The sequence below is a fragment of the Parambassis ranga genome, chromosome 5 (assembly GCF_900634625.1).
Source record: "Parambassis ranga chromosome 5, fParRan2.1, whole genome shotgun sequence".
NCBI classification, from domain to species: Eukaryota; Metazoa; Chordata; class Actinopteri; family Ambassidae; genus Parambassis; species Parambassis ranga.
Window position 1 is genome coordinate 5008467 of NC_041026.1, and position 12902 is coordinate 5021368.

Below are 12902 nucleotides of genomic sequence, written 5' to 3' on the forward strand. Positions count from 1 at the left end.
TAACATGTATTTATATTAAAGTGACGCTGCCTCTTCATTCACATTACAGTCATGTTTTTATTCATCTTTCCACATTAATGTTACATTTTAGACTAAAAATCAATGACTGGAAAACATCAAAAAAGGACAAAGATGGTCCGCCGTACGGCAGCCGGCACACCAGGACATGAAAAATTCTGAAAGCGCGCAGGAGGAGAGACGAGGTTTGTTTTGAGCGTGGAGGACTGTGAGACTGAAAGCCGAGAGCTGCGAGGTAAGAACACACCAGTGGACGCGTCTGTGACGAGCTACACACACAGAGAAGGTGGCTCAGAGAGAGAGAGAGAGAGAGCTGATCCGCACTCTGTTTGGCGAACAGCAGCACACTGCAGGAGGAGAGAGGCCGACTGTGGTTTTCCGGAAGTTCTCTCTCTGCTGTCAGCGAAACAACTGAGACAGGAGCGAGTTTGGAGGGGCGGAGTTCATGTGTGGTCGGGAGAAGTACCGTCGGTCGGATACACTGTGCGTTGGTTGGAGAGATTTTGAAGCGAAGTTTAAGCCGTACTAATGTTTGGGTCGGGCCGAATGTCAGCTTTGTCGTGGGTCTTTAATGCTCCAGTGGATGTCTCTGTGACTGAGGAGGAAGAAACCTTGAGCAGGACCCGTGTCTTAAGGAAGAACCTTCCTGCTGCCAGTCGGCCGGGTAGAGGAGAAGAAGAGGGAGCCAGGACAGAGAGGATGAAGGAGAGAGAGGAGCAAACAAGCAAAGTAGCAGCAGTTTGCTGTAGGTCACAGGCGGGGCTCTATTTGACTATCCCCGCCCCTCGTGCCCAGCACAGTATTTAAACCGTTCTGTTCAAACCATGCAGTTTGTTTCACCTTATCCTGACAGCAGGATCTCTTCGTGATGGCTCGTCCATTTCTCGTCATCAGTCTCTTCGTGGTCTCTCCTGTGCTTGGAGAACTAGTCCAGGTTCTTCAGGGAGACCCGGTAAAGTTTCCACCGCCTCCAAAGTGCCGCACAGGGGAAGAAGCCGCTCTGATCCACCGGCTGAGAGATGACAGCAGCCGGCTGGTAGCGTCCTGTCCTCTGAATCAGGACTGGAAGCCGGGACCAGATTACAGTGACAGGATCAATCAGAGCGCCTCTGTCGTTCTCAGCGCCGCGAACTTGAACGACCACGGCCTCTATGAGTTCACCTGCAAACAGCGCATCGTGAAACACCTGCAGCTGGATGTGCTCGTTCCCTTCGAGGCTCATGTATCAGCCGGTGGGACGGTCAGACTCCCCTGTTACACCGTGACTGCCGGGGAGTCCGTGCAGTCAGTGCGCTGGGAGAGACACGGAGAGCTGGTGCTGCAGCGCAGAAGCACCGAGTCCGGGAAAGACTCCGAGGAAAGACGAGTGTCTGTGTCAGCGGACTGGCACCGCACAGGGGACCTGTCACTCACCATGGAGCCGGCTCAGCCCGGAGACCGGGGGGTCTACTTCTGCTACTTCTACTCAAACGGACAGAAGAGACGCGGAAACCCTGCAGCAGTGAGACTGGAGGTCCCGCAGAGGGTCCCTGAACCACCTGCGCGCACACCGCCGCCTCCCCCCCAGCAGCAGGTAGAGTCCACTGTTCCCGCTGCAGCTAACCACTGGTTTTATTGACACATGTGTAATTGTGCATAACTACAGCATGACTGTCAGAGCTGACAAAGTTTCTTCCTGTCTGCAGCAGTCAGAGTGCCACACTGGGACCACCATCATCACCACAGTCACAGTGATGGCTGTGCTCTTTGTGCCGCTGATCGCTTTTCTTGGCTGGAAACTGAAGAGCAGAGGATTTGAGACGAACCAACCCGAGCAGAAGAACGTCTGGGAAGGCGGTGAGGACAGAGGAGAGGAGGGGAGCGGACAGGAGGAGGACACCAAATTTAACATAGTGATGGTTTAGAAGCAGCAGTCTGGTTCTGTCTTTGTTGCTGGAACCAAAACAGGTGATTTTAACCCTCATAAGCTGTAGAGAATTTTAATATGACTGACAGCTGGTCCTGTCCCTGACTCTGGGGTGTATTGTCCCTTTAACTGTCTTCTTCACATATACCCTCAGCTTTAGTCTTCCAGCCCCAGAACATGTTTTTCCAGATCCTAATGAACTTTTCTGACTCCATACTTCTGATCATGTCCATTCACTATTATTGTACTTTACTGCTATGCTTCAAATAAACTGATTTCTGTTTCCACTGTAATATTTATATGAAAGTTAATTAACGGCCCTGTGGCCCTAATGCTAATGCTGGTGGGGAATCTGTGTTTTTATAATTTTGAAGGTGTCAATAGTGAAACGGATCTGTCTTCCTTTCTGTTATCCTTTCATTTAAAATCTGGCTTTGTGCCCTTTTCAGAGTGGTTTCTGCCCTGTAACCTTTTATTGTGGATGCCAGCCTAAGCCTGCATAGTATAAGTTTGTCTTGCCTGTTACTCTCAGGATCAATTAGTATGAAGAAGTGAAACACAACACTAACTCACACTGGTGAATGTGACACATTGTGGTTGTGTAGTGGCTATTTTACCCCCCACTCGGTTGGTTGGGTACAGGGGATGTTGTTTTCTACGCGCTGATATTTCCAAAATAAATCGTTTGATGCATCATAATCTTTGGCTGAGGTTCCCGTTTGTTGTTAACAAAGGGTTTAACGAGCATATTTAATATTATGGTACTAACCTCCCCGCTCCTACAGGCTACCTGTCTGATCTGATCACCTGTGTTCATTTAAGCCTTATCCACCAACCCTAAGCTGCCATCTAGCGACAAACAAAAGCAATTACAGCTTAACTTCATGGCTCCTACAATGTGTGTTCCTACCAGTGGTGGAGGAAGTATGAAGCTTGGTACTTAAGTAAAAGTACAAATATATACTCAAGTAAAAGTAGAAGTACATCAACAATCCTACTTAAGTAAAAGTCTTAAGTACTTTTAAATGTACTTAAAGTATTCAAAGTAAAAGTACTCACACACTGAATATATATGATTGATTTCCATTGCAAAGGATCTGAACAGGTTAAAATAATCGAAGAAATCATCTCAAATGAAAATGGACCATGTGTAGTTAATGTACATGTTAAGTCCAGAAGCAGCTATGGACAGGTCTGTGTGTCATGAGGCAGGCTGTGGGCATCAAGTGAACAGAGAGGCTGCTGATAACAAACAGGCATTCAGAATGTTTACTGTGTCAGTGTTCCTGCTGTAGATTCATGTTATGATTCATGTTCATCAGACATTCATGGATGGACCTGTGTTAGCAGACAGCAGCTAACTAGTTAGCTCACTGAGCCAGAGCACCGGCATCATGACTGAGGCTCATTATAGAAACACAGCTGGCAGCGTGACACCACCTCCATGCAGAGTCTGACCTCACATCAGTCCAGCACTGTGTTCATCACATGGAACAAGGAACTACAGACACTGTAGAAATGTAGTGGAGGAGAAAGTACTGGTAACAGCTGCAACATGGAGTCAAAGTAGAAAGTATCACTATTATTTTTACTTAGAAACACATAAAAACTTTACATTTACTGTTATTGTAAGTAAATGGACATGATCAGAGGAGACAGAAAAGTTCATTAGGATCAGTGGTGGAAAGTAACTAAGTATTTGTACTTTCTTACTGTCTTAAGTAATTTGTATGTATTTGTACTGTACTTAAGTCATTTTTTTATGTATTACTAAGTTTTCAAATAATGTCTGTGTTTGACTGAACGCTGTGATATTTATATGAAAGTTAATTGAATGCCTGTTGATTCAGATTACAATCGTACACATGGGTTTATTCATTTTTCCACATTCAATTACAATAAATGTTAAAACTACACTAAAAATCAACGACTCAAAGAAAACATCAAAGAAAAAGGGGACATGAAAATAAAATGAATATATAAAGAAAAGAAGAATTAATAACTCTACAGTCTGACGTTTACATCGACCAAGCTGCGTGCTTCAGGCGGGAATGTCTCTGTGTGACAGCGCTGCAGGAGGGAGCGGGAGGACTTAGGGTGTTAACAGCGCCACCTGGGGAGGCGGGGACCTCAAACCCAGGAAATGAGAAAAAGGGCACACAGGTTCGAATCATACACAGGGCAAGGATCGTATACCACAAAAGAAGATTTATTTAATTACAAAGAGATTAAAATCCACAGACTATGTTTAAAATCAATAATCAAACGTGTTGCCAGTTCACCGCATGAGTTGGGATGGCCCTGAAAAATAAAATAAACACTGACAAGGCTGAGGCTCACCGGGGGCAGAGGAACAAACCAAGAAGGGATCAAACTACACACCCGTGACACTACACTCCAACGAAATGACGTGAAGAAAACCCAGCACCAGGGAAGGGGGACCAGCACCGCTGGGCCACAGCTCCTGTACAGCAGAACAAAAGAGAATTAATCACAAATCACAAGGACCCAACCACATCAACAACATGGCAACATGAGCGTGCGTACACACACACACACACACACACACACACACACACACACACACACACACACACAAATTAAACCAAAAACAAAACTAAAACTATAATTCAATATAAAAGAAGTACGAATATTAGGACTAAGCCTATAGAATAATCAACATAATCAGAAATAACAGAAAAATAACCCAAACAAGAATCCAAAGGCCCATCTATACAGAACCATTCAGACGTGGATGCAGCTGTATTAAAAGCTGCTGGTCCAAAATCCACGGACGAAGACCCCACGGCCGCGCAGCCACCGTTGCAGGCTATTGCTGCTCGCTTCTGCCACACAGGAGGAGGAAGAGAGACGCAGGAGGAGCGCCACCTGCCTGCTGAAATAGGAACGGCGCCACCAATCAGCACAAGACAACAAGAGAATTAACTCACCTGGCCACATCTGCTCTGTTTTACAAAACACTTATTAAAAAACAAGGTTTTCAGTGACAGCAGGAGGACAAAGCTACAAAGCTCCGGTTCAGGGCGCTGCAGGTGTCCTCACAGACAGAAGCTCTGCTCCACCCTGTCACTGTTCAAGGAGAGGAGGCCAACAGCGGGTGGAGCCGCAGACTGGAGCAGACTGAGCACTCCGCCTCTCCGACCGAGTCCTCTCTGCTCCTGCCTCATTCGTCTCTGAGACACAACAACAACAACTTCCTACAAATCGAAGTCCACACAGCTCACAGTCCACCGAGTGGACCAGCTCAGTCCACGAGAGACTTCCACAGCTGACACCTAGAACACACCGTTACTTTAACATCATGAGAGAGCCGAACTGTGGCCGAACTCACAGCAAAGTCTTGATCAATAACTGATGTGTGTGTGGAGTCAGAAGAACCAGCTGCTGCTTCTAAAATCCACATTTGAGCAGTTTGAAGCGGAAGTTTGGTGAAGGAGGAAGTAGCAGCTGCTTCACTGATCTTTCCTGAATATTTCAGTTTAGCATCAAACACAGAAACATATTTTCCACAGACCGTGGACAGAGTTTCATTAGTGAACACACGACACACTTTAAGACTGGTTTTGACGCCACTGCGAGTTTTTCTCCCTGTGAACAAATCCAGGTAAAGAAGCTGATGAGCGAGTTAGCACGAGTGGCTAACGTTACCTGAAAGAATCCTCTTCAGTCCACGCTGTCACCCGTGGAAAACTTCCAGCGTGGACTGGTCCACTCAGTGTGATTCGCAGAGTGTGGAATTTGGTTTGGAAGAAATTCTGTGTGTTCTGTCCACGAGACAACTGAGACAGGAGCCGTGTTCCTATCAGACCGTGGGACGGTCTGTGGAGTCTGTCCGCCGGGAGAGAAACGGAGAGACGGCGCTGGAGCTACATTCCAGCCGGAACTACATTCCAGACACCGCTGCTGGGCGGAGTGATTTAGTGCACAGCGAATTGAGGAGAGTAGCTGCACTAATCGTGTGCTATTGAAGTCGCTCTACCCAACAGCCACATCTGGAATATAAACAAATCCAGAATGTATAAATATGTACATTATTTTCCCATGATCCCATTGCACACGGGGATGAAACGTGAAGCTGAAAGACACTTGTCATATCTTTTTTTTTTTTTTTTTTTTTTTTTTTTTTGGGAGGGGGGGGGGCACCCAGCCTACTCAAGGCAAAACGCTGGGTGCTTTGCCTCGAGTGAGTCTTGGGCACGGACACAGTATTGTTCCGCGGTCTATGGGCATACTCCGTACTTTATCTCAACCGTATCCGCGTTTCACTGTAAAGCGCCTGATGTTTGCTGCGGTACCAGCTCTGTCTGTGCATAGTACAGTCAACCTGCTAATGTGGACACACGCCAAACTTTTCTTGTGAGTTTCGGACCAACGACTCAACGGGAGACCTATTTCTGCTTTTTTCTGAGAGCAAAGTGATGATGAAGCTGCTTCTCCTCATCCTCGGCCTGTTGACCGCTGCAGTGAGTAGATACAGCTTTTTTATTTGTTTAGGAGACTCAGAACCTCCTTAAAAACAGGGTCTGATCCTTAACAATCATCATCACTCTAGTTATTTTATTGAGTTTTGAGTTACCGTGGCTGTATTTTAGCCAATTTCTTTATGTTGGGTTCTATTCGAATTATTTGTTTATTTTGGGTATTATTCAGTAGTCTATGTTTATTTAATGTATATTTGTTATTGGTTACTTTACTTCATTTATTATCAATTACTCAGCCTAAATATCAATATCCGCCAGAATTTGCGCCCACTGCACGCTCATCTCATGAGGAGAGAATGCAGTCACATTTATAGAAACTGTAACAATTCAGCAGAGCGTGCAGCGCTGAGCTCCACTGTGGAAACGGGAGTTCAGCGAGTTCAGTGAGTGAAGGAGGAGGTCTCACTCTGTCCTGATGCGTCACTGCGCGTTTGTGCATAGCAGCGTGAATGATCGAAGGAGTGAGAGGTCTTACCGTTAAGATCATTAAACAACACGGAAGTTTTAGGGCCAAACCGGACAGAGCAAAGCTGCAGGCAGAGAGACAGAGGACGGTAGTCTGATGCTGGACTGAGAGTCTGATGCTGCGCGCTGTGTTTTTATAATGTCCATCCATGATGCTGCTCTGGCTCGTCGGTTAGCGAACAAGTTAGCTACTGTCTGCTAACATAAGTCCGTCCATCAATGACAGGCTGATTAACGGTAAACTAAAGTAAGAATACTGCTGCTGTCAGCTGGTTTTATGAGTTAAATACAGGGTAAAAAGTGGGAATGATTATTTTTCATCCATTCAGCCTCTCTTCACTCGATGCCCACAGCCTGGACCATCACACAGGTTTCAAAATCACTAGTGTTACACATCACAACCTTTATGCTGCTTACTGAAATCTGAAAGCACTATCATTGTAACAAATAATTATATTTATGTATAAATGCAGTCCTATCGTAGTACAGTGGAATATTTTTGTTTTGTCTGAATAAGCAAGGACATATGTTTGATCCAGTCCAATTGTAGAGCTCTAGTGTACATGACTTATGTTAGTTTTAAAAAAATATAGACATAAACCATTTATCATTATATTATCCATTTTGCAACCTGTCATGTTTGTTTTCTATAATGTTTGTGCATGTTTGTTCCTCTCTCTCTCCTTCATCCTCTCTGTCCTGTCTCCCTCTTCTTCTCTTCCTCTACCCGGCAGACTGTCAGCAGGACGGTTCTTCCTTATGAGTCGGGTCCTGCTCAAGGTTTCTTCCTGTTAAAAGGGAGTTTTTCCTGACACTGTGGCTCTTAAGGGGGTTCAGGCTCTGGGTCTCTGTGAAGCGCTTTGAGACTATTTCAGATTGTAAAACATGCTATATTGTGACCTCCACGTATTTGTTTTTTTTTTTTTTTTTTGGGGGGGGGGGGGGGGGTGCTCACGGGGGTCTCGCCCAGGGAGTAATTCAATGTAGAACCGCCACTGATGCCACCTTGTTATCACTGTGAATCATGATTTATGATCAAACTGTTGAAGTTTGCTCAGATAGAAAAGATCTACAGAGGAGTCTGATCCGGCCCTGTCCCTGATGCTCTGCTCTGTGTGCAGGACACCGTGGAGGAGCTGACGACGGTTCAGAAGGACACACAGCGACAACCACAACATGAGGTGATACAGCAAACAGCCACCTGCTATCATGCTATACTATATTCACTATGCTACTTTTTGAGCTGTGCTGATGTTTCAGTCTGATGCGGATCAGTGTAACATTTGAACATGTCTCTGTGTTAGGCTGATCCCTGCCCAATGACAGACCACCTGCTGACACAGTATCCACCGCCCAGCCTTGATGGACCGGTGAACCCTGAGGACGCAGACTCTCAAACCTCTGAGCGACCAGGAAGATCCACCTGTCCTCCTTCCTCAGATAAGACCGTTCTTCACCGTGAACACATTGTACCAGAACTCGTGGCGGTTTTTGGTCAGGAAGGCGTCCGGGTTGATGACTTTGTGATTGTTGATGGGAGGCTTGGACTGACTGCAGCGGGTGGATGTGTTTTCAGGAAGGTGTTGTGTGCATTTTGGACTGATTTCTATGAGCAGTGCACTGTGGGAAGTGATTTCAAAGTTCCACGTGCATGTCATCACTTTGGTGAAGCAGAGTGGGGAAGTGTGGGCCGAATAATCGCAGCCGGCTGGCAGAAGGAGAGGTACCTCCCTGTGAAGCTAGCACCCGTGCTGCTGGAGGAGGCCATGTTGGGCTCAGTGAAGACCGACCCTGTTGACTCGTTTTTAAAATTTGTGTCAGAGTCTGACAGAATGGTCCTTGAATCTTGGCGTTTGGATTTCGAAGGTCCTGGTAGCTGTGCTGACGATCATGGACCGTTACAATAACCGCAGGCGTCCAACAGCCGATGTCGTTGAGCTAATCTTGAGGGAGCTAGCTCAGAAAGTTCTGATCCAGGAACCCGGCTCTGTGATTCAGCAGTGGAGCCGCACACTGGCTCCTGTTGGATCAGAGCTGAGGGCAGTTTCAGCAGCCTATCAAGACCTACAACCGACATTTGAAAAGATTGTCAGATCTCTTGATTTCAGTTTGATCCAGAATCTCCATGAGGACCGAGCCGTCTGGTATCTACACCTATACCTCAGTCAGGCCGGCAGCCAGCAGCTGTCCCTCTTCCTCTGGTTCTGCACTGGATTAGACTTGTTCACAGGACAGAGAATCACTGTCGGCTTCAGAAAAAAGATACGTTGTGGCTTCAATCGGAGGGCAGGCTGCTCTCTGCTGAAGCTGCCGGTCCACTGTCACAGCTACTTAGTGTTTGAACGCAGCCTAAGAAAAATGTTGCGAAGTCTGGCGTGAAGACATCGACACTGCTCCGTTAGCTTTTTAATACTCACAGATTTTACATGAAGGATTATTTTAAAGCTGAAATCCACTGTAATGACAAACATTATGTACTGTACTGTTAAGATTATGTTCTTGAATGCACTTAGTGGTGTTTTTGATGGTTTTATTCGTGCCAGACACCAGTGTTACTGAAAGAATCCGCTAAGCTATTAGCACTGATACAGGGCACGTGGTACGAGGCTAGCAGTGGCTAATCTGGAGATTCAGGAGGATTCCTGGATGACATACCTGCATTTATACCCAATAATAAGGCTAGCTGCTGTTTCATTTATTCAAGTTGCTCCTCCATGGGGAAAAGCAAAAAAGTGGCCCTGATATTAAAAAGGTCACTTCCAGTCCAAACTGAGGACATTAGGAGAGGTCTAACAATAGAAATAGTGGCTACAATGCACTGTTCCAAAAACACCTCTTTAGCTGAGCTATGCTAAGCTGAATGCAGAAAGTCTGTTACTATTTATTATTATTAGTTATTTGTTGTCACACAAGCAAAACCTGTTGCAATGTGTAAATAAATCATTTAAGCAAGAAGAAACGACAGTGATGTGTTTTTATGAATGAAAGTGTAACCATGACGACGCTCCCGAAAGTCATGGGTGTGTGTTTGTGTGTGTGTTTCAACCATAAACATAACTAAGTATTAGACACGCAACAGTGACTAGGGAGGAGTTGGGTTGTGATGATCGAAACATGTGATGTGAACATCTGGAGACGTGCCAGTCAGATGTTGAAGGAGGCAGGTGAGCCGTGGATGACTGACAAAGCCTGTTTTTAATGCCGAGAACCACAAATGCTGCATTAAAGAGGAAAAAACTCTGTCCTAAGGAACAGGAAGAGAAAGAGCTGCAGCACCTTCAGTCAGCCAGCAGGCAGCAGTCTGCGCTTACTTTCGATTTTAATTAATTAAAGAGACATTTAAGGCAAAATCCGCTGTGTGTCTGTCATCATATTTACTGTCTTTGCAGCTCAGATCTCATTAAAACAGTCCTGGTTCTGCATTTCTCAGTTGCTGTCTGCTAAATTCTTCTTATTACTGGGATATTTTTGGACAGAAACTCATCCAGTTTGTGAATAATTCAACACACAGAGACAATAAGAACCAGCTGACTCTCATATCAAACCAATAAATAAAAGACAGATTTAAAGTCAAACTCCAAATGTGAGAGAGGGGAACATGGAGCTATTTCGGGTTTATCCTCATTCTGCTGCTTTCTTCTGTATAAAACCATCCCTGAGCTCAGCAGGCCTGAAGTCCACGCTCATCCTCTAACGTCAAAGAATCCCAGAATTTAGCATCAATCCTTTCATTATAATAATGACTCTCTGTCTGTTTTATGGGGGCAACAGGTTTTCAAGTCCTCTCATGTATGCCTGAGTGTCTGTGTCCCCAGACTGGCACCGCACAGGGGACCTGTCACTCACCATGGAGCCGGCTCAGCCCGGAGACCAGGGGGTCTACTTCTGCTACTTCTACTCAAACGGACAGAAGAGACACGGAAACCCTGCAGCAGTGAGACTGGAGGTGCCGCAGAGGGTCCCTGAACCAGCTGCCCCCCCAGCAGCAGGTAGAGTCCACTGTTCCCGCTGCAGCTAACCACTGGTTTTATTGACACATGTGTAATTGTGCATAACTACAGCATGACTGTCAGAGCTGACAAAGTTTCTTCCTGTCTGCAGCAGTCAGAGTGCCACACTGGGACCACCATCATCACCACAGTCACAGTGATGGCTGTGCTCTTTGTGCTGCTGATCGCTTTTCTTGGCTGGAAACTGAAGAGCAGAGGATTTGAGATGAACCAACCCGAGCAGAAGAACGTCTGGGAAGGCAGTGAGGACAGAGGAGAGGAGGGGAGCGGACAGGAGGAGGACACCAAATTTAACATAGTGATGGTTTAGAAGCAGCAGTCTGGTTCTGTCTTTGTTGCTGGAACCAAAACAGGTGATTTTAACCCTCATAAGCTGTAGAGAATTTTAATATGACTGACAGCTGGTCCTGTCACTGACTCTGGGGTGTACTGTCCCTGTTAGGAACAAAACCCAAAATATCAGCTGTTAATCACTCAAGTGCTTTTATTCCTGCAGGAAGGAGCAGTCACATACACAGACAGTAGCCTCTGTAGGAGTGCTCAAGGTCTTTTCAGAGCAGCTCCCTTCTTATATCCTCTGTTATCTAACAGACACAGCTTCTCAGAATACACACATCTTATAGGCACAAGCATAATCATATATGACAGTAACATATCATGTATGAGATCATAGGTGTAACATCATATATATTTCCATAGTGAGACATATGGACAGACTGTCTCCACAAAGTCCAGCAGGCCATGCTGCTGACACAGGTTATTTACAGAATTCTTCCAACAGTCCCTTTAACTGTCTTCTTCACATGTACCCTCAGCTGTAGTCTTCCAGCCCCAGAACATGTTTTTCCAGATCCTAATGAACTTTTCTGACTCCATACTTCAGCGACAATGACCACAGACAACAGCAGGGCTGATGTCACCCACTGGCTTTTAGACATTGAAGCAATAAATTTAGTACAGAGTTGTTCACCCAAGCGGGCCAGTAGGGGGAGCCACAGTCCACCACAGAACTACCAATGATATGAGAATCAGAGCTGATGCAGGGTGAAGAATGAAATAAAATGTAAAATCCAACTGTTACACTGACAAATCCAAACATGCATGCTGTGTTAGTGCTGCACAATCACCAAGACCTGTTCCTCCAGTACAGACAACAGACCAACACTTTCACATACATGTACACAAACCCCACAGAAACATATTAAAAATACAATTACACCAGAAACACCGGAGACATGAACTTTATTGTAAATCTGACCAAATTTCAACAAAAACATATTTTAAACTCTCATAATCTGTTTTCAGTGAGAACAGCTGATAAAATGTGATCCTTGAAAATAGATCATGGATTATTAGATATATGCAATAACTGCTGGTGTCACTGCTAAAAAAGCTGTGCTGATACATGAGGATACATTCAGAGCTTAATACAAAAGATAACAGATGTAAATAATAATAATGATGCAGCACATGAACAGTAGAAGATGCGTGTGTTTTTAGCACAGTATTCAGAGCATGAAATATATCAACATCAAATAAATGTACAAGGTTCAGATTGACAGATTCCCAAAACCAAACAGCTTCTGTTTGGTTCTGTTTGTCTCTGCACAGCCCTGTAAGAGAAGCACAAAGACAGAACATGGTTTATCACAGTCATCCATCATGTGGCGCTTTGTGGAGAATAAATCACTCACAGTATGAATCCTACATGGCAGCATGAGCTCCGAGAGCTGCTCCTGCTCTGATTTCAGAATAAACTGCTGCATCAGCAGCTGCAGGAGCTGATGTTCCTGTGAATGGAGGCCTGATTCATTTACAACTGTAATCTGATCATTCAGCATGATGTTGTTCTTAACCAGCAGTGTCCATTTATACAAAGACTGACTGTGTGTCACGGCTTTAAGTCTTTAAACATGACGTAAACTGTGGATGCATACATGTAAATACTGCACAATAACAACAAAGGCAGCTGAATGCAGACTTTACTGTACCCGTTTTATT

The 12902-nt window shown here is 45.2% G+C and overlaps 1 protein-coding gene and 1 long non-coding RNA gene across 2 annotated transcripts; one reads left to right on the top strand and one right to left on the bottom strand.

Moving 5' to 3' along the window:
- Window positions 1-886: 886 nt before the first annotated feature.
- Window positions 887-2149, top strand: LOC114435420 (uncharacterized). The gene is made up of 2 exons (XM_028405089.1): window positions 887-1591; window positions 1704-2149. Exons 1-2 carry the CDS (start codon window positions 887-889, stop codon window positions 1920-1922), a joined length of 924 nt encoding a protein of 307 aa, XP_028260890.1. The 3' UTR covers window positions 1923-2149.
- Window positions 2150-3775: 1626 nt separating this feature from the next.
- On the bottom strand, window positions 3776-5789 carry LOC114435807 (uncharacterized). Its single transcript, XR_003670643.1, has 2 exons — window positions 5594-5789; window positions 3776-4388 (listed from the first exon to the last, which is right to left on the bottom strand). It is a non-coding gene; the product is annotated as an uncharacterized LOC114435807 (long non-coding RNA).
- Between the last annotated feature and the right edge of the window lie 7113 nt (window positions 5790-12902).